General features: G+C 63.0%; 1 protein-coding gene across 9 annotated transcripts in view; it reads right to left on the reverse strand.

Annotated features, from left to right (window-relative positions):
- SRCIN1 (SRC kinase signaling inhibitor 1) overlaps window positions 1-23,811 on the reverse strand; it is a gene marked incomplete at its 3' end in the record, with an annotated part of 101,077 nt that overhangs the window by 50,240 nt on the left and 27,026 nt on the right. Inside the window, exons 1-2 of one of the 9 annotated variants that reach the window (XM_080565139.1) lie at window positions 21,284-21,763; window positions 12,153-12,215 (exon numbers count right to left, since the gene is read on the reverse strand). The exons of 1 other annotated variant lie outside the window; for it this stretch is intronic. In XM_080565139.1, coding sequence (XP_080421265.1) covers window positions 12,153-12,215; window positions 21,284-21,455 — 235 coding nt within the window. In that variant the 5' untranslated portion in view covers window positions 21,456-21,763. Of the gene's footprint in view, window positions 1-2,593; window positions 5,112-7,402; window positions 8,467-12,152; window positions 12,216-21,242; window positions 21,764-23,811 lie in introns of those variants that run through there. 7 more of the 9 variants (XM_080565136.1, XM_080565144.1, XM_080565142.1 and 4 more) reach the window with 7 other exon arrangements.

The raw sequence follows: 23,811 nt of genomic DNA on the forward strand, positions 1-23,811 counted from the left end.
GAGCAAAATCTCTGGGGCTGGAGCGGTGGGGAAGGGCCGGGGGGGCTCAGCCTTCACCCTTCATTGTTGAACTGCCGGGCTGGGGGTGCAGGGCAGCGTTGGGGAGCTCCCAGCATGGTGGCCGGGCACACGAGCGCTGCTGCTCTTTCGTAGGATCTCTGGCAGCGTGCTCTCCACCAGTGCAGGAGGAAAAGCACCGAGGTGGGTGCCTGGTTCCATCCCACCGACCCCCCGTGCCCCACTTGGCACCAACACGTCCCGGTGCCTGCTGCCAGCCTCTGCTCTCCTGTCCAGCGTCCCGCTTTCCCAGAAGTTTGTTGGCTTTTAGGTGCAGGAGAAAGGGAAAAATAATGCCTTTGAAAGGAAGGCAGGGGAATCCCAAACATCTGAGACCAGACCCATGGAGAAACGACGTTCCCCATAAGGAATCAGTGGGAGAGGCAAGGCCTCAGCTGAGCCCCACGGCCGGGGTTTGGTTGGCTCCTTACTGGCACCTCTGCCAGCAGAGCAGCAGCGCAGCTGTGTGCGGAGGCTGCGGAGCCGGCCGGGAGGGAAGGTGAGACGGGAAGAGCAGAGCCGCGCGAGCAGGAAGCAGGGGGAGACGGGGCTGGGGACTCACGCCGAGATCAAAAATCAATCCCTGACAGGACCGTTTCTTCCTCTAATGAGACACCGAGTGAAGTCACCGAGCAGAGCGAGGCCACCGCAACTGCTTCGGTGACAGGAGAAACGAGGACAAAGAGCGCGCTCTGCCTGCGCCCCGCCGGCAGCGGCCGGGTGGCAGCCCCGGGACGCCGCGGGGACCGCAGCCGTGTCACCCGCCCCATGCAGCGAGGGGGCCATGGGACCCCCACGCACAGCCCACGGCCACGGGTTATTGACGGGCTACAGCCAAGAGCAGGGCGCAATGCTCTTCGGAGGCCGTGTCCCCATCCTGGGGTCAGACCGCGAGGGAGGGGAGGCAGCAGGGCAGGCATCGCCACACCGGCTTGGAAATGCAGGCAGGCTTCGTTTCGGAGAGCTTGCGATCAGAGGTGGAAACAAAACGCAACACACTGACGTAGAGGAAGGCTAAAAGACGAGACAAAGCCCTGCGAGGGGTGAACTGCACCCGGCAATGCACAGGGCGCAGCCACGCACTGCACCAGCCCCGCGCTTGTGCCGAATGCACTTGCTGCAATTTTTCAAGCAAGCTAATCACTTCCTCTAATCTCCTGCCATTAGTGCAGTCATGCTAACCACTTGCTCGCCGATGGGAGGCCGAAACCGCCTGACAGGAGCTTCGACTACATGCTACACCTCATCAAAAGCAAATTCATCTGGAAGAACACAGCGGGGACGAGGGGAGAGCCGCCCCCTCCCGCACCCCTGCTGGGAGCAGGCTCCCGATGAAGCCACTAACAGCGAAAAACCCAAGTCAAACCCAACGCTTCTCCAGCCCCTGCCTGGGAGGAGAGCCTCGGGCCAGCACCCAGCGCTCAGCTCCACCAGAAGCAGCCCCCTGGTTCCCGAGCTCCGCGTTTTGGGGCCGCGGAGGCAGCGGCTGCTCGGGGGGCGCCGCGCGGAGCCTGACGCAGCACTTGGCCAGCTCTGCGCTGGCACAGGGGCACCCGGCTCCTTCGAGGACTTGGCTCCTGCCGCGATCGCTACGTGCTGGAAGTGCAGAGTGCTGAGCCCAGCTCCCAGCAGCCGCCTGCCGCTGCGGCCAGCAGGCAGGAACGGGGCATTCGGGGGCTTGGCCCCTGCCTTTTTGCACATCCCCGGGAGCTGGGGCGATGCTGTGTGCTGACGGCGGGAGGGGAGAGGCTGGAGGAAGCTATTTCTGTTATGGAGGGGCTCGGGAGCCCGGCGATGCTCCAGACGGGGAGGGGAGAACAGACCCTATTTATAAGCACACAGGTAGCACGTAGGTGTTTGGTCACAGCCTGCTCTGCCAGCCTGTTTAGTCACAGCTAGTTAAAAGTCAGAAATACTGAAAAATATTGCATAAATCAATGTCTAAAGCCTCTTAGATGCAGGAAAGCGCACCCACACGTTGAAGAATTGAGGAAGCTCTGCCCAGGCTTTGCTGTCAGCCAGAACAGAGACCCCAGGCACACAGACCCCAGCAGAGGGACGCGGCTGGGCCACGTCCTGCTGCCGGAGGAAGCCGAGGTGCCCGGTCCCCACAGGGCTCCCCAGCTATCACCGCATCCCCCGGTACCCCCCACCACGTCCATGTCCCACCAGCACAGCAAGGCCACCGCATCATCCCCGCAGGAGCACCCACGGGTGGCTCATGCCCACATCCTGAGGCAGGTGCCATCCCTCCCCTGCCCCTGCCCGCTCCGAGCGCACGCCGCTGCCCCGTCCTGCCCTCGCAGCCCGCAGCAGGCAGAGGGAGCGGTGCTGAGCCCTTCCGCCAGCACCAGCCCGCAGCTGTCCGGGCAGCGAGGTTTAGTCAAGCAAAAGGAGGACAGCAGCAGCTGCCTGCAGCCCTGCCTGCCTCCTCCCGGCAGCGCCGAGCGTCCAGCCCGGCCCGCGCTGCCCCAGGTCCATCCCCAGCGGCCGAGCCTCCGGAGCACGCGTCCCCCCCGTGCCCCCCACTCCGTACCCACGAGCAACGGCGTCAGCCTGCAGTCCCCGGGCTCGGAGGGTCTCTCCTGCTCCCGCAGCCGCGGCGCTGCTCTAGGGGAAGCGCCAAAGGGATGCTTTGCCCAGCGAGGAAGCATGGTCGCACCCAGGCAGCCGAGAGGAACCAGGAGGCTGCTCGGAGCACGGCTCCAAAATCTGTGTGACAAACACATGCATCTTATCGCATATGTTTAAACCAAATTAAATATGGTTTTACTAATCGCTTGGCATTTAAAGCAACACGCCATCTCTGTCAAGTTAAATCTAAGGAGACGGATCGAGTTGCGTTAGCTGTTTATGTTAATTAAATACAGAACCGGTTCATTATTAAACATGTATGCAGCGAAAGCGAGCAGCTAGGTGCATTGTTACCGACCTTATTACACGGCACTGACCTCGAGGAAGCCCGCGCGCAGCGATCGGTCGGCGCTCAGCCGCGCAGCGATGCCGCCTCACACCGAGAGCCGGCTCCTCGGCGCGGGGGAGAGGAGCCGCCGCGGTGCCGCTGCTCGGAGCGGGCGCACGCAGTCGCTCCCGCACCGCCGCCTGCTGCCACCCGGCTCCCGGCACCCGTCGGTCCCCGCTGCCGTCCCCGTGCTAGCGCGGGGCGCGCGGCCGGCGGGGTGGCGCGGGCGGTGGGGCCGTCTCCATGGCTGACAATCGCTGCCCCAGTTTCTGTGCCAGCGGCCATCGCATCCTCCCGGCTCGCAGCCAGCACTTGCGCTCACATCCTTTCCCTGCCCCGGTAACTTTTCCCCCCTGCCCGGTTTTATTCCTCGGCGCTGCGTGGATGTCTGTCTCTCTTGCTCTCTTTTCTGGCTCAGGCACTTCAAAGCTCCCCGTGGGTCTCTGGGTATTATTTTTTTTTTCTCCTCTTGAAATGTCAGCGTGCCCCCTCAAATACATCACATGGGCTGGGAGCCAGGAGCCAGAGCACAGCCGTGCCCATGCCGTCAGCGCCTGCACTGCCCCTCCCTGCCCTGCCCGAGCAGACTCGGCCCAGGGCTCACCCGGGGACGGTCCTGAGCCAACTGGGGGCACCCCAGTGCCAGGTCCCACAGGTCTGCACCCCCGGCACCACGGGGACAGCAGCAGAGCCCCGACTTCTCCTGCATGGACACGTTTCAGCCGAGCTGCCCCCGAGCAGCACACAAACACTAATTAAATGCAATTAAAAGCAAACCCAAGCAGCCCCCCGGGGCAGCAGCAATGCCAGCAGTGCTCCGAAATCACGCGCTCATGTGCTTACGGGGACACTTACACCCCAGGCCCAGCTACAAAAGAGCCAAGAGCGGCATTTTCCACCTGCCAGAAATATGAAATATCCAGCTGAAAACACCGCGGCCTCAGCGCTGCTACGAGAAACCCAATTTGTGCAGATTTAAAACCTGCCCAAGGGCGCTTTGTTGGTCAGCTAGATGGAAGCCAATTAAACCGCCGTGGCTGGAGAGAAGCAGCTCACCTGCTCGCGAGGCAGCTCCCTGCTGCCCGCGCCCTGCCCGCCGTGCCACGTTTTGTGCAGCCCCCGGGCAGAGCCGGCCGCGCGGCGCGTCCGCGAGGGGAATTTCTCCCGACAGCCGCGGACAGAGGAGCGGCAGCTCGCGGGCTGCCAACGGCACGCGGTCAGCACGAGGCTGGGGCTGGGCAGCAGATCCCCCCTGCCTCAGCCCTTCCCTCCTTCCCGTCCCAAGTCTCTCCCCTCTCATCTCGGGCTGGGAAGAGGCTTCCCACACTCACCCCTTTTTCCTCGTTCCCCCGTTCCCAGTGTTTCTCCCCCGTGACCATGCCCTGCCACCAGCGCATCCCGAAGGCGCTCTCACGATCTTACAACCACTCAAGCCTAAAAACCTCAGCCCAAACAACCCGAGTGGCAAAGCCAGCTGCCTTGGGCTGCAGAGCCCAGGAAACCCTTCACCCAGGACCCACGGAGGTCTTTATCCCCTTATTGCCCGTGGGAAAACTGAGGCACGGACGGAGGGTACAACTTTGCCCAGACCTGCCAGGGCCTTAGCAGAACCAAGCGCAGGAGCCCTGGGCTTTAGGAGAAGATGCCACACGTCACCTGCAGTCCTGGCTGGGACCCACAGTCCCGCTGGACACCCCCCTCCTGCCGGGCATCCCAGGCTCACCCCAGAAAGCGACCCCCCCATGCCAGCCAGGGCTCATCCGTGCCTCCAGCTCGGAGCCCAGAGGCAGCAGGGCCAGAAGGGAGCAGCTCGGCAGCGCCGGGCCCCGGGCTGGAGCCCGTCCAGGCTCCTGAAGAGTCAGAGCCGTGAGTCACGGCTGGCACAGGCAGGCGGGATTCATCGCACGCTGTGCCATGACGACCCCCAAAATCACGCTCCTCTTTGTTGAGCTCCTCTGCAGAGCTGAGCGAGGAGGCTGGGCTGGCTCCAGGCACCGCGCACGCACAGGGTGAGCTTCCTCCCCTCCCTCCCTCAGCCTGGGGCCAAGGGCACCTCTTGCTCTGCATTTATGCGGTGCCTACGTTACCTCTAACCCGGGTGCTATTTGCATCGTCTGGGCCAAGGCCATGGGAATAGGAAGGTTTGGTTCAAGAGCTTTGAGTCCATAGAGGTGCAGATGGGAGGTGAGGAGACATGACCCAGGGCAGGCAGCGGGGCTGGAAGGTTGCCCAGCGCATGTCCAGGGCCCGCAGCAACAGGGAAGATGTGCTCTCCTCTCTCCTGGGGACAGCACTGGGACACAGAGCTGAAGCTGGAGGTCCGGGGGCACGAGGGGGTGCAGCGGTGGGAGGATGCTGTGCTGGAAAAGCAAACAGTTACTGCTGGCAGCACGGATTAGTTGTTCTTCTTGCTGATCCCTGAAACCTGGCTCACACCCACAGTCCTGCTGCAGGGAGGGCCAGAGGATGGGGTGACCTTTTAATTCTGATTGCTCTGCTGATGAGGAGCAAATAAGCATCACTGCAGTTGGAGGGCTGCTCGGAAGGGCCTGCCCGCTGCCCTGGTGCTGCCTCACACCCTGCACCGATGGGCCCCACGCTGCCAGTGCTCAGCAGCGAGGAGAATGCCTGTTCTTAAATCCAAGGGTAGATGTTCCCACTTTGGGACTTTCCAAGGCTACGACTTCTCTGCAGTGCAAACCTGAGCTGAGGTTAAACCAAGAGCCACCGGTGCCCGCAGAAAGCCCGCGGCCAGGTGCCACTTAGCCCCCTCTGAGGCTGCAATCAGCGCGGCAGAGCAGCTGCGTGCCAGCAAGTGAACTCCCAGGGAGAGGCTGGTAAAAGCAGCTAACACATCAGGGCGAGACGCCTGCATTTGCACCTGCGACGCCAGACACGGTTTTGCTCTCAGGGGCTCTCCGAGGAGCTGCCTCCAGGAGCCTCAGCACTCGGCCGGGTGCAGGGTGTCAGGACCAGCTCTGCACAGCACCAGCCCCTGGGGCGGGGAGGAGCAGGCTCCAGGCACCGGCTTTCCTGTGCTGCCCCTCCTGGCTCCTGTCATCTGCAAGCTCCTCAGAAGCGCGATCACTTCGCACAATGCCCGCGCACAGCCCCAGCACAATGCAGCCACGCTCTGCCTCGGCGCTGCCGGCTGCGGTGCGAACAGCGGGGCAGTCATCGCAGGACCCCTTTCACCCGGCGCTGAGCACTGCAAGACAGCCCCGCATTGTGTCTGCTCGCACACGGCACAGCTCCGGCCCCGCCGCGCTCCGCACGCAGTCTATACAGCAATGTTCATGCACGCGGCGCCCTAACACGCCGCGCACAGTGGAGCTATTGTGCGCCGTTCAAATGCCCAGATATCGCAGGCTAACGAGCAGCAGTGCCCAGGAAAGCTCCCACAAGGATGAGCTCTGCCCCTGACCAGAGGGGCAGGATGTCCCCCAGCTGTGTGACCAGGGGCAGGCTGCTCAGACCAGGCTTTATCCCGGTCCTTGGGGTGTCTGCACGCAGGGAAGAGGCTCAGGCACAGGCACAGAGCAGCACCAGGCTTGGGACAGGGACCAAAAGGCCTTTTCCATTTCAGAGGCCAATGGTTGCACCACACCAGGAGACAGATCATGGCTGCTACTATCAGAAATGGGAGGAAGCCAGATTAGGAAAAAAAAAATCCATTGGAGACCTTTGACATCACACGGCTAAATGCATTTTCACAGTTGAAGGGCTGGGGAACGTAATTTCTTATAAAACTCAGCCAGCTGATGACTGATACGTTCTTGAGTAATAAATACTCCTTAAACCCCAGCGAGAACCTGGAGGCATCAAGGCAGCCCTGAAGATGGCTCAGCCTCGCTGGGGGAGCAGGGGAACAGATCCCTGTGAGACACCAGGGCCACGTGGCTGCTCCGCCTGCCGAGGCTGCCGGCAACATCTGCCGAGGCTGGCATCGCGCGGCAGCGCTGGCGGGGCTGTCATGGGCGCCGCAGATCGGCACCGGGACCTGCCAAGTGCTGGCAGGTGGAGCTGCGGGAAGGACTTGGCACTGCCAGGGCCCCGCCGCGCGCCCCGTCCCCGCCAGCCGCCCACGGGCACCGGTGCCTCCGTGCGCCGCGGCTCCTCTCTGCTCGCAGCCCAAGCTGTTCCCGCTCGGCGAGCCCGCGGGGCTGGGGCTCTGCTCCCCAGCTGGTGAGGCAGCCAAAGCCACCTGGGGAAGCGTCAAGTGAGAGCTCGTCCCCCGAGCAGCCCCGTCCCGGTGATGCCTGGCAGCACAGCCCGGCCCCGAGCTGCCGAAGCGACACCTCCGGCGGCGCGCGGCTCCCAGCCGGCGCGGTGGCGCGGGACCAAGCCCTCGCAGCGCCTCGGCACCCGTCTCCCCTTGCTCACTTGCTGAACGCAGACGCTGCAAATCCCGCTCCGTGAGACGCGGAGCGATCCTGGGCTGAGCCCCGTCCCACGGTGGGGGGAGCAGGAGATGTGTCCTTTGCTGCGTTAAACAGCCTCCACCTTCCTCGGCTTTATCAGCCTCTCCCAAGCAAAACCCCTGCCAAACAGGGCACCCGGGTGAGCTCATCCCCGCTCGTGGGGACAGGGACACTTGTCACAAGCCACGCCGTGCTGCCGTCCCCCCAGCCCCAGCTCCGTTACGCAGCCGGGGCTGCTCGGTAACCAGCATCGTGCTGCTTAAGCCCCGGAACTGATAACCTGGAAACTCCCACGCTGCAATCACCGGTGGCCGGGGGGGCTGGCGGGGGTGACAACGGATGTGACGCACCCTTATCAGTGCGGCGAGGCACGACCTTATCCTCGCAGCAGGAGCGCGTTCGTCCTCGCCCGTGAAAGATGGGGCCCGGAGGAGGGAGCGGTTGGCGCAGGGACGGACACAACAGGGCTGTGACAGAGAAGCAAAGGACAGCAGTGGCTTCGCACCAGGGGCTGCGCAGTCCCGGGGCTGCACAGGGCTTTTGGCAGCCCCAGCCCCGTATCCCGAGGCGGCAGCACAGCCTCGACGCCTCCGCTCCAGGTCCTCCAGCCCCTGGGCACCAGCGGTCCCCGCGCGCTGTCGGTAAAGGAGAGCCCTGGTTTGCTCTGATTTAAGTCGGAGCGCTGTTAGCTACAGTACTATTACCACTGCCGAAAACGGTAACTAAATGGCATTTCCCCACCGCTCCATTTATATTTCTGTGCTCTTTACCCATTTGTAAACTGCAGGAGGGAACAATTTAAGGCATCTGAGTGAAAAGCTTAAATTAACAATTTACAAATGGCTTAATTGAGGTCCTGGTCTCTCTCTTCCTGAGCAGAAGCTGCTAAATGATTCTGAATCATTCCCATTTATTGGTTCTTGCAATGTGAATTGCAGGCCTTGGACCATGATAAAGGCGCTAACGCCTTGGCGCAGGCTGGGGGTGCCCTTCGCTCACATCGAGCGGGGCCGGTGACAGCGAGCCAGAGCCTCGGATGGAAGTGGGGCTGAGAAACCAGAAACCGCGGTGAGAAATGGGAAGGGAAGGCAGGAGCTGAAGGCGGTCGATAAATCTGACTCGAGCCGAGACACTGAAGGACACACAGCCATCCCGGGAGCTGCCCGCAGCTGTGAGCTGGGCCTGACACCGACAAAATGCTGGGGAAGGAGCTCGGCTGCGGGACGGGGAGGTTCAACCCCGTGTGCGGGGCTGGGAAGAGGCATCGCTGCTCTGCCCGACAGCAGGGATCAGCCGAGGACCACCACGCGACGTGACTCAGGGTCGGGTCTCGTGCCCCAGCCACGTACCCACTCCTTGTGCTCCTCCCCAGGAGGTGACCCCAGGGGGCCGGGAAGCGGCCCCCCAGCAGCCGCAGCCCCGCGCTTGTTAAAGCGCTCGCTGGCAACCAAGGACACTCACGTCTGCATCAAACTCCTCGGCTCCCAGTCTAATTCTGGCACATCAGACAGTAATTATAGGTGCATCACCGGCGCTGACAAGTCTGCAGCTCGTCAGCCCGGCACCTGTCAGTGCAGCGCCGCAGACGCCGCGTGGGGAGCAGAGCAGGGAGAGGGGCTCAGGCTGCTCCCACCCGTCCCAGCGCTGCTCCAGGGACAGCTCTGGGCTGCCCTGGGCACCCCCACCCCATCAGGCCCCCCCAGTCCCCCATCACCCAGGGGTCAGCACCCCACAGCCGTGCTCAGAGGCTGCTCCAGTACCCACGGGGCTTGGCACCCGGCTGTCACTGGGTGGGGAAGGGGCACCAGCTCCTGCCCCAGCCTCCCGCAGCACTCCCTCTGCAGCCTCTGGGGAGGGCCGGTGCCCAAAACAGCAGCTGGGAGCGGGCCGGATCCATGCTCAGCCTGGCCAGGCTGGCCGGGGCAGCCACCCGTGTTACTACAACAGTCCGAAAAACAGAGGCGAGACCATCCCCAGCTGCCAGCAGCAGCGAGGAAGCCCGGGTACGGCTCCCGCCCAGGAGGAGCCAGCGGCTGGGCGGCTCTGACAACGCCAGGGAAGGGGGGAGGCTGCTGGCTTGCTGGTTTTAGAAGCAAGGGGGAGACGCATGTGAGGGAGAAGCAATAATTTTAATTAAAAGGCAAATGAGTGCACTGAAAATTGACTTAAAGCGCAGAGATATTAAAAAGCCGTTGACTCGGTGAATTATTCCTCCTTGGGTTGCTTGATTGCGAATAAGCACTCAGACAGCGCGGGCTGCTTTGGCACCCTGACTCAGGGAGTGCCGGCAAGGCGAGAGGGGAGCGGGAGCTGCCAGGCAGCGGGGTGGGGGCAGCCCAGGCCCCTGTGGTCTGTGCGACCCAGACACTGCCCCTCTGCCTGGCAGTGGGGACGCACACACAGAGGGTCCCTGCTGCCCCCCACCTGGCCCCGGGGCTCGGGGCCAGGAGCCAAGTCGCTGTTGCACCCTGTCGATGCCCAGCGGGATGTCCAACATCTCTTTGGGAAACAAAAGCCAAACCCGCATGGCACTGGGATGCCTGGAAAGCCTCCCTTGGCTGCCTCCGGGGACTGTGGGCAGGAGCAGCCCTGCCCAAGGGTGACCCCGCACCACGCACCCAACACGGACGAAGGAGCCGTTCCCGTTTCCACTGCTTCTCAAGCGGCTGCCGAGCAGCAGCTCCGCCAGCCCAGCCAGGGCTTGCAGCCTTTGGGAAGGGGTCGAACCTGCCTCTTTGCGCAGGAGACATGCTCATTAACTGGCATCATTACGTGTCTGCAGGATGACCTTATAACTGTCTCTGTGTTCACCTCCACAAGGATGCAGCTTCTGAGAGCAGGGGCTCTTTAATCTTGTTCAGACAAAGGCAGAACAAGATCTGATAGCTGGAAGCTGAAGCGTCAGGAATACAGACAAGAGAAGGCAGATGTGCTTAACGGGGCCTGGGAACAGCCTGCACCAAGGGGTGGTTTCTCCATCACTTCCCACCGTTAAATCAAGGCAGGGTGTTCTACTGAAAGACAAACTCCGGCTCAGCCAGAAGCGACGGTCTTGGTGGAAGAGTGACTGCCGAGACTGCATGGCCCGCGTTACGTGGGTGGGATCAAACCGGGTTATCGGAAAGGTCTTTTGAGGTCCTGAAAAGAGCCCACAAACTCTACAGATGCACAGATCCCATCCCTTCCCTGCACCCTTCCCCTTGCTGTGCTCGTCTCAACACCCCCAGGCGCTGCCCGGATGGTTCAAGAACGTGAATCCCAGCGAAGCATCACCGCGACGCTGCGTCTCCCCCGCGTGCTGAGGCTCGGCGCCAGCAGGACCCGCAGCCCTCCACGGGTGGGAGGCCACGAACAGCGGCGGTGGAACCGGCGGGGCTGCGACGCCGTGCACGGAGCCAACATGCAAACCCCACCGACAGCACCACGAGCACAGGCTCCGAGACCTCCTTCCTGCAGGGTCCCGAGGAAGCAGCCGCGCAATCTGCTCTCCAGCTGAGGGGCAAGCGTGCTCGCCTTTCGGAGCCAGGAAGTTAATTGCATGTGTAATTCTGGGACGGCAAACGAGCTAGAGCAGCGCTCAGCGCCTCGGGCAGGTCCCCATATGGATGCGTGGCCCGGCCGTGGGCTGCTGTCTTCATCCCGCTTCCCCACTCCCCTTTCGGGGTAACGTGTTCATTACAACTCAACAAGGCGTGCGCAGGAAATGCAATTAAATTACAGCGCGCCGTTCCAGCACCTTGCTTTTCCACCACGACGGCTCTCGTGTGAGCGGGCCTGGCACACCCCGCGCATTACAAGCTTGATTTCCTCCACCTCCAGGCCATCCTCCCCGGCGCAGCCCTGCTCTGCTGGGACTCAGCTGCACGACAGCGACGCGCAGCCCTCAGACGGCCCCTCGGTGCGGCTCCCCTTGCCTTCAGGCACTGAAAACCCTCCTGCTCCATGGCAGGAGATCACCGAAGGCCCGGATGACCAAACCTAAAGCAGAAGGCACGGGTGGGATGGTGCCTGGGGCTCAGCCCCGTGAGGAAGAGGCCCTCGGAGAGCCAGGGAGCTGCTGGAGGAAGGGAGGCTCTCTGCGGGCGGTCTCCCCATCGCCTGGGCCGGGACTGACGGGTGCCGCTGCTCCCAGGATAATTTTAGCTCGGAGCTGCTGCCCTGATTGACAGGGCTCTGGTGCACGTCTCAGCCTCCCCAAAAAGAAGCGCTGAAATCTTTGCCGAGACGCTGGAACCATCGCTGGCAATGTGAACACCCAGCCCATTAGAGGCCGACAGATGCCACAGAAATAAAATCTATTATTATGACAGACCCAGCAGGGGTTGCTACTGAACAGATTCCGCCACATTTCCCTCTTACAGTTTCTCTAAACCAGCCACGCGTCCACCAGCCAGCTCCCAGCGAAGGCACCTGCCTCCTCACCTAACCCCAGAGAGCCGGCACAGCTCCCCCCCCTCCAAACACCTCCCACCCCGTCCCCAGCAGGGAAAAGCCCCAAACCTTGCAGGCTGCGGGGCTTGCTGGGGGAGAGCCGGTCCCTCGGGGAGCAGCAGCAACACCTCCAGCTGCAGGCAGCAGCCCGGGCAGGACCGCAGGTGCTGCCTTCCCACCGCCCCCTGCACCCAGGAGGGGGTCGGGGAGGGAGCGAACATGGACACGAAACACGCAGGGTGGGGAGGAGCGCACTGCTGGCCCCCGGCCCCGGTACTAACCTGGTGACTTTAAACAAAGGGAACAGAGTCCTGGCTTCTTCCCTCCTGCAATTCGATCGAGCCCTGGTTAGGGACAGGAAAGGAGGAGATTCATGAATGAACGCGATCCAGGCGGAAAAGTTCGCCGGGGATGGAGGGGAATAAACAAATAAATCAGAGCAAGCAAACACACAATAACTCTGAAACAAAAGAGCAGCAGCAGAAAGCATCTGAGAATGAAACACAGCGAGGTGCGTGCTGGGGGGCCGGGCTGCGCCCCACGGCTGGATACCCCTGGCATCACCCCACCGTGGGGGCACACGAGCAGCAGCCCCTGCACCCGCACCCCCAGCATAGAGGCTCGCCCCCAAACCGCCCCGCTCCTCCTGGGCTGTCCCCACGGGGACCCTGCCCAGCTCGGCCCCAGCACCAGCTGCAGCCTGGGAGCGGGGGCCGTGCGCACGCAAGGGCGAGGGGCACTCAGACGGGACGGACTTGCTGCGGCCCTGTTCTGGCAAACACAAGTCGGGACCCTTCCCGAAGCTGCGCCCTCGCTGTACCCCAAACCCAAGCACAGCCTGTCCCGGGATCGCCAGCCCCCCGCGGGGGCAAACGGCGGCTCCGAAACGACAGCACCGAAAAGCGCCTGCTCGCGCTGACTGCTCCCCGTGGGCAAACCCGACGCTGAGAGCGGAGCTGGGTGGGCACGGGGAGGGGTGGCAGCTACACAGGGCCCCCCAAATGGCTGTCCCCGGCTCTGAATGCCCCCAGCCTCCTGCCTGCAGCAGGACAGAGCCCGGGCAGTGCTGGGCGTTTGCCAAGGGCTGCTTGGAGCCTTTGTCTTTAGGGCCAGGGTGGATTTCTTCCCCTGCCTCACTGTGCTGCCAGCCTGTGTGCAGGAGGAGCGGGGTGACAGGGGCGGGGGCGGGCAGGGGACAGCGGGGAGGGCAGGGGACAGCGGGGAGGGCAGGGGACCAGATCCTGGCACACACAAGGACCTCATTCATTGCGCCCAGCTCATCCATCACGCCCACGCCATGGGACGTCTGTCCCCTCGTCCCCAGCCTGGCTCCTCTCCCCGTGCCCTCGCTCCCATCGCTGCCCTCGGGGTGCAGCCCCTGGGTGAGGCCGGGCAGCGCAGGGGCTCCGCGGGGCCCCCTCCCCAGCAAGGAGGAGGAGGAGGAGGAGATGAAGGAGGAGGAGGAGGGTGATGAACGCTGTTTCCATGGCTGCAGCCCCAGCGAGCGAAGCTGACAGCTGCAGATGGCTTTGGCAACCCTGGCTTTTGGGGGGGTCTTCAACCTCAGACCAAGGGGGGGGGTCGGTTGTGATGTTTACCCCTCTCTCCCACCACCAGGACTGGCTGGGGCCGCACGCTCCTGTGGCACAGGGAACAAATCCCAAGTCTCGTGGTGTGCGAATGGATTTCACGCACAGAGCGAGTAAATAATCTTAAAGGCATAATGGGAGAAGAACAAGAAGCACGAAATAAAAGTGGAAAATCCTTCCTAACCGGGCTTTGTTCATTTGTGTTGATAATTGCAGTTCAGGTTTAATTATCGATGCCATGTCTTGTGAAGTGCCAGGAAATGCTCTGGAGTGAATTTGTGGCTGCTTGTGGCCGTGGGACCCAGCAGGAGGGCAGGGGGCTGGGGCCGGGGCACCCAGAGGGGCAGCGGAGCCTGGGGGTTGGAGGTGCTGGCCCAGTGGGGTGCAAGGGGCAATGCCCCCTCCCACAGCGGGGTCATGCTCACAAAACGCCCTTCCTCTACCCCAGTAGCAATGAGACCCGAGTGACGAAGCGCGTCTTTTCTGGTGGAAATAGAAAAAGCAGGGGACAAACGTGGCTCCTCTTACACGAGGTTTTCCACGGCTCCTTCTTCCATGAACTCTCTGATCTCATCCTTGTGATTTTCATGGTGTAGGGGGGAGGAAAAAGCTCTGGGTGCTGCCCCTGCTACGGACCCCCCAAGCCAAGACCCCCATCGTGGCTCATGCTCCTGGTTTCAGCCTCCACTTTGCCCTGAGCAACCTTGGGCCGAGACCTTGCCCTCCAAGCCCCTCGGCTTCCCTGCGTGGCAGGGAGATAACGGCCTTGTCTCATGGGGAGCCGGGAATGGCAGCTGAGAACAGCAAATCGTCGTCATCTGCGGAGCACCTGAGGTGCTGAACTGGGGGGTGCTGAGCAATTCCCTCCTGGTCCCCCCATCCCGGGGACGGAGACCCAGGCAGTGCCCGGACCGCAGCCGCCCTGCCCCAATCCGGCAGCGGGCAGCAGGAGCAGGGTTTTTTGCTTTGCACCCCAGTGCGAGCCCCGAGGGAGGAGCGGGGCTCCCTGTCACCTGTCCAAGACCTCCGTCACCGCCCCGAGGGACCTGGCACAGGGACAGGGTGTCGCATCACACCGCCGGTCCCAGGCAGCACTGCGAGCCCCGGCCCCGCCAGCAGCCACTGCCCAGGCGCTGCTTTCGGCAAAACAGGAGGAGGAGGAGGAAGAGGAAGAGGAGGAGGAGGAGGGCAGGGAGCGGAGCGGGAACGCGCCATCGCAGCGTCCTTGAGTGTCCTTCAGAGGCTTTGCTTTTCACGCAGTGCAGCGGATGAGGAAGGACTGAAAATCCCAAACTGCTCTCCTCTTTGATTCCCCCCACCGCAGGCAGAGTTGAAAGGAAGCAGCGAAGGCGAGAGAAAGGAGGAGGCGTGCGGGAAGGGAGCAGGGAGAAAGGGAGCGGGCGCAGGGGGAAGGAGGCGCGCTGCTCCCCTTCTCCCCACTGGGCCCTGGGAAAACAGGGACCCCTTTGGGGGGCCGAGGGCCCCCCAGGAGCCTCCTGCGCTCAGCTGGAGCTTGGTGGCTCTGTGAGGGCACCCTTTGGAGAGCAGGCGAGGGCAGAGGATGCTCCCAACACCCACGCACCCGTGTCTTTTCCCCAAAGTGCATCCACACCTCGGCACCACCAAAATCCCCCAGGGGACGCGGTGTCCTGGCTGGCTGCCCCCGGCCGCTCCCAGAAGCGGGCGCAGGAGGGAGGAGGGCGACGGCCGCCCCACGCACCCGACTGGGCATGGTTCGAGCGCAGCCTTCGGCTTCACCATCACCCCCCGTGGCCCAGCGGGCAGAGGGCGACGCCACAGGCTGGCACGGGGAGGCGGCTGGCAGGCCTGGGAACACGCACCCGCTCTGTTTGGTCTGGGCAATGTGTTTTTAATGAGCCATATAATGTTTTTCAAATTATGCTGGAATCATTAATCCTCCTGAAATGAGACAGATTCTGCAGTCCTCAGGCAACGCTGGGGCTGCCTGTTGCACGGCCGAGCAGGCAGGCGCTGCCTCTGCTCTGCTGCTCGCTGGTGGCATCGGGGCCGTTTAGCTGTGACCCCAAAAGCCCCGTCCCCAGTTCCTACGGGGGACGTGGTGCAGGGCTGGCAGGACCCCGTGCCACGGTGCTGGGATGCAGCGTGCATGCATGGGCGTGAGCCATGGGTGAAGAGGAGCAAACGCGGGCTCTGGGCCTCTCCCCAGCTGGGACCAGCAGGCTGCTGAGAGCCAGACAGTGAAGCCAGGAGCTGGCACAGGACGGCCCAGAGGGACGGGAGCTGGCCCCGGGGGGCTCAGCCGGCGGCTGCCTCTGCGAGGCGGACACCCGTGCCTGCAGCCCTCCCTGCCTCCGCGCGCCTTCCCCGAGATCCAACTCTAATTGCAGGAGGGAGGTGCTGTATTTTTCCATGCATGAAGATCCAAAGTGACACTTTTTCCCTTCTCTTTTCAGCGTGCGAGAGAGCGAGTTCATTAACATAAAACCGCCGAGCCAAATAAAAACCCTGAGCGCCGTGACAGCATCCCTCCAAATAACACGGGAGGGGAGAGTTTGGTCCTCTCCTGCTCTGCCCTTGCCAAGCGCGACGGCAGCCGCAGAAGGAAGGAAAGAAGGACGGAAGGAAGGACAGCAGCCCGACAGGTGGTTCTTTCCCACCCTTGCCCCGTGCCACTTGGGGTGGCCGAGCTGCAGCCTCGGCTCCAGCAGGCACCGGGGGCTTTGGTGGGGTCACCCAGAACCGTCGGGGCCCTGCTGCGTGCGGGCACCGAGGAGCTTCCAGGCAGGGCAGGAGGTGGGCAAGGATGTTCCCCAAGGCCGATGTCAGGTTCACAAGATGCTTGCGTACACAAATTTTTAAGGAATTTGGCCTCTGAAACACGGCAGCGTTTTAGAAACGTGCACTGCCCACAGCGATGCAGACGGCGTCCAGCAGGGAATTTGTGCAGAGCAAGAGATGAGGCCGGGCCACCGCTGCCCTGCTGCACCCTGCCCCGTGCCGCAGCCCAGGTCCCACCATGGCCCTTTTCTCACTGCTCATCCTTGGATTTCCCTCTTCCTTTTCATCCTTTCTGTTTCTTCTCCTCCCCTGCTCGCATCAGGGACCTGCAGTGAACCAGGGGCTTGTAAAGGACTAAGGGGAAATCCTACACCGGGGAAAGCATCACCCTGAAATCCCATCCCACTGCCCCCACACCGAGCTGCCGGGTCCATTCTGGCTCAGCCAGGTCCAGGGTCTGAGCTGCTGCCATTCTGCGTCTGGTCCCATTTCAGCTCAAAACATCCCACGTGAAAGCAAACTACGAAGAACAAACCAGACGCCACATCCACCATTCAAAACCATCTCTAGGAGTCAAGAGTCTGGGTCAGGGCTTGCAGCCTCCTCTCCCCACATCGGGCATCCCTGCCGCCGAGGTAATGAGGCCAATTAACGAGAGCCACCGACCATCAGATTTTGGTGCCCCTAACCCCAGGGTGCTCACAAGGAAAACGCACTTGGGGAGAGGGGAGGTGGGGGAAATGGTGGCAGGTCTCAGGCTGAATGCTGCCTCCCACCATCGTGGTTGTAAGCCTGCAAATCCACCAGCACCACCCCACTCTGCTGCAGCCCCCAGGCAGGAGCTGCACCAGCAGGCACCTCCATGGAGTCCTGAGCTGGCCGCAGGACAGGAGCCGTAAATCTGGGCAGCTCCTGAAACACGGAGGCTTTTAACAGGCTGTAATTGAAATGTATAAACTAGGGCTGGAGGAGATCCGACAACGCCAGCCAGAGCGGCCGATCGCCGTGCTCACCGCCTCCTCCGGACATCCCTTCCTGAGGGCTGGAGGAGGCAGGAGGGGGACACCTCAGCCAGGAGCTGCGGGGATTGACCGGGAGAAAAAGCAGCTTCTCTCCAAGTCCCCTTTCCCAGTTTGGCTGTGACGCTGGTTCCCAGTTTGGGGAGAGTACAGATGCTCGATTTCCCAACCTAGCACCGTTAGCTGTGCTACAAACGCAAATGCATCATCTTCCTCTGCCCTCCTCCCTTTGCAATCAGAACATTTCAGCATAGGGAAAAAAAGAAAAAAAAAAAAACACAAACAAACCCTAAGTGTTTGTCCCCCCCCTTACACTTCCTCCCGCCCCCACCCAGCCCTTTCCATCAGTCCTTCTGTTTGAGATGTGATGTGTGTTGTTTTTTTTTTAAATCTTCATTTGCATTTATTCTGAAAGTGGAAACCATGCAGGGGGAGGGAAAAAAAAAATAAAAACAGCTGACAGCAAAGTTTTATTATCCCCATTGGGTGGCGAGGAGCAAATCAGTAATTTTTTAACAAGCATTTAAGCTCCTTTGCTGAGTGCCTCTTTGAGCCTTGGTGCACCTGCAGCCTGGCGCAGCCAAGGGGGGGGGGTGATGAGGACCTTTGGTGGGGAGCAGGCGCAGCTGATGGGGGGCAGCACGCGCTCGCCCCTCCGGAGCTGAAGATGCTGGCGGTGATGAGCTGGGACCTCCCAGCACCACCGGCGATGCTACGGCTGCAGGAGCCCGCCCGGTGGGTAAGACCCACTTGTGTGAACCCATCGCAGGTCCCAGACCTCCCCAAGTGATGCTAACGGGATTGCCCGCTGCTTTTTTATGCCAATAATTCTGCAAAGCTGGCCCGAGCAGCCTCTGCTCTCCGCCCTGCGGCTCTCCCACCAGGCACCACTCATCGCCCCCACCCAGGGGCGTTTTAATAACGATAACTGTCACGGAACCTGACCACAGCCGCTGGGAAAGAGCCAGCTGAGCAAACCGCTGGGGATGCGAGAACTTCGCAGACACAGGGCTGGCACAAAAGGGAGCCTCTGCCCTTCTGATACCTCCCCACCAGCTCCCCATGCCCAGCCCCATGCTCACGCTTCCCCTTCCCAAGCACAGCCCCCAGGGCAGCCCCCGTCACCCTGCTTTGCTGAAGGTCCAGCATCTCCAAGCTGAAATCTGCAGGGCTGGGGCCATCAGCACCTTGTGCTCAGCCAGGAGCAGGCCTGGCACAACATGGGGGCAGAGCCAAGGCCCCCCCCAGGAGCAGGGAGGCAGCACAGCACCCTTCCTCCCCCCGTTCTCACATTGCACCCTCCCAACTCAAACCCCGCTCTGCTGCTCCCTGAGCCTCTCCAAAACACGCCGCCAGCTTGCAGCCTCCCTCCGCTTCCTCCCCAGCATGGCTGGAAATAAAATATTGACAGCGGGAGCCTCGGTGGGCTCCTCCATGCACACAGCACCCTGCAGACACCTGCACATGTTCACCTCCTCTCCGGCCCCCAAAACAGACCCCAGCCGCCTGACCCCGGCCCTTCCCTGGTGCGCGGGGCTGCTCCCCCCAGCCCCAGCCCTGCCCCACGCCGTGGGCATCGCACACACGTGTCTGTGCGTGCCAGGCAGCGTCCCCGGGGCACGGGGAGCCGCTGTGCACCCTGGCTGGGATCGATGCGTGGCAAAGAGGAGGATCAATTTCTATAATTAAACCCTGCACCACTGGGCTGTGTTCTCCCTCCCCGCTCCCCGTGGCAGAGGGCTGTTCCAGCCCCGTGGCAGGGTCCCATGGGGACCACCGCTCCTGGCTGGTGCCAAGGCAGCTCCCACCTGGGTCCCTGCAGCAGCAAAGGGCACCCGGGGCACCCCTGCTCCCATGGCACAGGAATTGGCATGGAGAATTTCTTGGGGGAAAATAAAGCAAAGGAAGGCACGGGTGGGTGTTTCCCACCAGCCGGGCCTTTGCTGCGAGCTGATGCTCACACGGCAGAGGGAAGGAGGAGGATTTGGGGGAGCAGCCCAAATCCACAGCTCCACAGCAGCGTGTGGCGGAGAGGAGCCTTTATCCACATTTCCAGAAAGAGGAAAAAAACATCGTGGGGGAGCCGAGCAGCTTGCCCAAGGTCGTGTGGGGAGCCAATGCCAACCCCACCATGAACACCACCAGCACCCAGACGAGTGCAATCGCCGCACCAGTTCTCAGCACTGCCCACACACCAGCGACACCCAGGCTGCCCACCGACCGCTCCAGCCCGTCCCCACGGGCATTTCCCCAGCCATGAGCTGGGTGCTCAGGAGCAAACAGGCTGAGTGTCCCCCCGCCCATCCTGCTGGGCAGCGAGGGATGGCTCCTGGCAAAGAATTAAGACCCCTTTGCACAAAGGCAGCCTTTGGCAGCCCTGAGGCTCCCCCCGAGCCCCCTGAAGGCTTTGCAGCCCACCAGCAGCTCCCAGGGGCACCGAGGACTGCCAGGAGGAGCACGGAGCCATTTCCACAATCGTGTGAATGTAGGAGTCTTCGGGGGCAGTCTGGTGGGAAATAATTAGCACATTGAAAATGTATTCCCCATTAAAATGAGGAAAGAGCCACTGCCGGGGTGGGAGTGATCAGGTGGCTCTGGGCAGCTCGGATCCTGCACAGCCCCCACACCAGCAGCACGGTGGGGCACAAAAGCCACGGAGCGAGCAGAGGGACCGAAAAGCATCGGTGCCCCCAGGGTCCGGGTGCTGGCAGCCAGGCCGGGAGACCTTGAGCACGTCTGGGGTCCTTGGGGCTCACCCAGCCGAATTCCCCTCCTGGTGCCAGGGTGGGGGACATCCACACCCCGCAGGGACCGGCCAAGGGGAGGGCCCCCTCCCACCCCCAGCCCGAGAAGGGAGCTGGATGGATGCGACCCCCCCCCACACTCCCCCGGGGCCGGGCGCGATCCCGGGGACCAAGCGCGGCCAAACCCAACTTCCCCGGGAGTTGGGCGCCAGCACCCACCCGGCACCGGCAGGTGCGGGGCCCCGAGCGTCGCCGCTCCCCGCCCGCCTCCCGCAGCCAGGGCGAGGATGCGGAGAACAAAGAAGGGGAGAGGCTGCGGGGCGCAGGCTGGGCGCTGCCCGCCGCCAGGGCAGACAAAGGGGCCCCCACCCGCGGGCAGCGCAGCCCCACGCCACGGCCCCAGCGCGGGGCAGGGCCCGGCGGGGGTCGCAGCGCACCGCGCACCCCCGGCCGCACCCCCCCCCCCCCGGCCCTGCCCCTGCCCAGCCGGGGGGGGGAGCAGCCCCCCGGCGGCTCCTTCAGCCCCGGTGGCGGGGGGGCTCCGGAGTTATTTTAAGTTTCCCTGCCCGCCTCCACCCCCCCACGGCCGGGCGCAGCCCGGGACGTGCCAGGCTCTTCTTCCTCCTCCTCCTCCTCCCCAGGGATGCTGCGAACGCCCCAAAAGGGGCGCCCCCGCGGCTCGCCCACCCTGCGCGCCCCAGCAGCGGCCGGGGGAAGGACGGGGGCGTGAGAGCCGGGAGGGGGCACAGCCCGCGGCCCCCCTCCTCGCCCCCCTGTCCCCCCCCCGAAGGAACCCCCCGAGCCCGCAGCCGCCGCCCGGCTCGGGCAGCACAACGCCCGGTTCCGCGCACGGCGCCGCGGCAGCGCCGGGCACGACCGCCCCCAGCAGCCCGGCGAGCCCCCCCCTCGCCCCCGGCCGCCACCGCTCCCGACCCCGCCGCCGCCTCCCCGGGACCGCGACCGGCGGCTGCGCCCCTTCGGAGCGCGGCGGCCCCGGCAGCGACCGGCCCCGAGCAGCAGCGGCAGCGCCGCGCCCCCGGCCCGGGGGGGAGCCGCCGAGGCGGGGGGTTGGGGGGGCGGGGGGGGTACCGCAGCCCCGGCTCCGGCGGCCGAGCCCCGCTCCCGCCCCCCCGGAACACCGGAGCCCCCCGCGGGCGGCCACCACCGGTACCGGGAGCGGCGGAGCCCCGGGCAGCGGCGGCACGGAAGGAGGAGGGAAAAAAAAAAACCAAAAAACCACACGAATAAAAAAAAAATACCTGCTACTTAAGAATGGGTGCACATAGTGAGAGTGACATGCCTTGAGAGGGTGTATTCCCCATCGCTGCGCCGCTCGCTCCCGTCCTTCCCGCTCCCGTCCCTCCGCCAGCGAGGCCCCGGCAGAGCGCGAGCGAGCGGGGGCGCGCCCGGGTGTGTGCGCGGGGGAGCGCGCAGCTCGGCGGTGTACAAAGGAACAAATGGGAAAAACACATTAGCTCATGAGAGATTAATGTGCGGGGAGACGGCTCCCCCTCTCCGCTCCCTCTTAAAGGCCCCCGCCCCGCGCCGGGTGGCAGGTGCCCACCCAGGGGCACCCCGGGGAGCGGGGCGGGGAGCGGCTGCCCCCCGCGCACCGCCGGCACCGGGACCCGCGGGTGACACGCGGGAGCGGCACCCAGGGGACACCCTGCTCCGGAGGGGCCGGCAGAGCCACGCTTGTGCGCCCTTGGGAGAGGGGCGGGGTGGGCGGCATCTGCTGCACCGCCGTGGCACTGTGTGGGCAGCAGCAGGGATGCTCTGGAGGTAGGTCAGGGGAAAACAAGCACAAAAGGTGGTGGAAGCGTCACCAGCAGAGCCCCGGGTCCTGTACCTGACCCCATGGGACCAGCAGCTCCCAGCTCTGCATCCAACACGACCTGCCCGGCTCTTGGCAGTTGCAGATTCCCCAGGTGAGCAGCCAGCCAAGCGCTCTGTAGCAGAGCACCATCACGCCGGGTACCTACACAGAGTCCCCATCTGGCAGTGCCACTGCCCGGGGGGAGGGCAGCCCCCATAGGGTCACCGTGTGCTGGGTGCACACAGGTGCCTTGCTGGTGCCTTACCCCATTTGGCACCTGCTGGCCAAGGAAAATGAACCTGAAGTCCAGAGCATAAGATCAGGAGAAGGGCAGGAGAAAGAATCAGCAAGGAGCTGTTTTGTTTTGTGGACGGGCGGGGACAGCTCACAGACTTTCTCTGCTTACCCCCCCCCCCACCGTGGGACAGGGGCTGTGACACCGACCAGCACCTCCCCAGCCAGGAGGAGGGAGGGTCGAGGAGACCCCAGCTCCCCCCGGCAGCCCCCACGCTCCCCGCAGCGCTGCATTATCAGGAGAGCCGCTGCCCAGCGGCACGGGGGAGCGTGGAAGCGCTGGCTCCATTAGGAGAACATCCGTGGGGCAAAAGCCTTTTCCAGAGCCAGCGAAGTGCATCTTGATGGGGCTGACATGCTCCTGGCAGCAGGACGCCCTGGCATGCGTGGGCCAGGGGGGCCGTGTCCTGCTGCAGCGTGTCGCTTGTCCCTGCCTGGTAATGAGCCCACCCTCCCATCACCTCCAATTCCTCCTTACACCCTGCCACTGCATCCTGCTGTGCTTGGAGAGGGGGAGACCAGGAGCTCTGCGTGCTGGGGGGGACAGCAAAAAGGGAGGGAAGGGGGAAGAGAAAGGGTGAATGAAAAGTGGGATGGAAAGAGACCTGGAACTGCTGTTAGATTCGGGAATGCCTCAGAGATGCAATAAGAGGCGAAGCGTTTATAATGCAAAGTGCAATTGTCCGGTCTGTGTCACATTGGCGGTCAGACTAGAGGAGCTGACGTTCCCCCAGCATTAAAATATCTCATCTGATACCCAGTCCCAACCTGCCGCTCTCACAGATGCCACCAGGAAAGCCCAAAGCTCCCTGTGTTGGAGGGAACGCACGGCTCCACAGGGCCAGCTGCGCACGGGCACCTCCCAAGCCATGCAGGAGACCCAGCGTGGGACAGATCCTGCTCTCCCCATCGGCCCCAGGGTTTCCCATGCCAGACCCCAAGCCACTGCCTGGCAGGAACCCAGGGGTAGATTTAACTTTTACAGAGTGTCAGGGGGAAATTCAAGCAGCAAGGTGGAAACTGCTCCCTCTTGGTATGACCCACCCCGACCACAAACAGGGAACACACAAGAAAACCCGACACAGACCCAGCAATGATGAAAGCTTCCCCACGCCACCACCAGAGCCTCACACCAGCGCACATGGAGCAGCCCCAGCACAGGACCGCGCCACGGGGCGACGCCGCTGACAGCTCCCCAACTTCGCAGCTCACAGGGAGGCAGGAGTTTTGATCACAGCAGATCCAAGTGAGGTGGTGAAATGTCTCTAAATGAGCTGAAATGCGGTCTAATCGGCACATCTATTTTCTAACAAGTTACATATTCCCTTCAGAGCTCCAGTCATTTCAAAAACACATTAAGGAGAAATATTTGAAAGCTAAAATGTATTAAACAAGCACTTCATCCTCATCAGCAGAGAGGTTATGGACCTTTGCTGGTCTCCTTCCAATAACCTTGCACACCAGATACCACGAGGTGATCTCTTTCCAGAAGCCCATTAAAGCACGTGCAGGGTAGGGCAGGGGTGAGCCTGGGGGGGCACCGCGGCCACGAGCCCTGGGGCTGGGCAGGACAGGACGGGGAGGACGCAGCCCCCGCTGCCACCAACAGCACCAGGCAGGGGCAGGAGCCATCCCCACCCAAGACCACGGGAATGACCTGAACACATCCCCTGCTTCTTGGAAGAAAGCCTGCAAGAGAACAAGTCTATTTATTTCTG

Source organism: Anser brachyrhynchus (assembly GCF_964034855.1).
Source record: "Anser brachyrhynchus genome assembly, chromosome: 22".
Taxonomy (NCBI): domain Eukaryota; kingdom Metazoa; phylum Chordata; class Aves; order Anseriformes; family Anatidae; genus Anser; species Anser brachyrhynchus.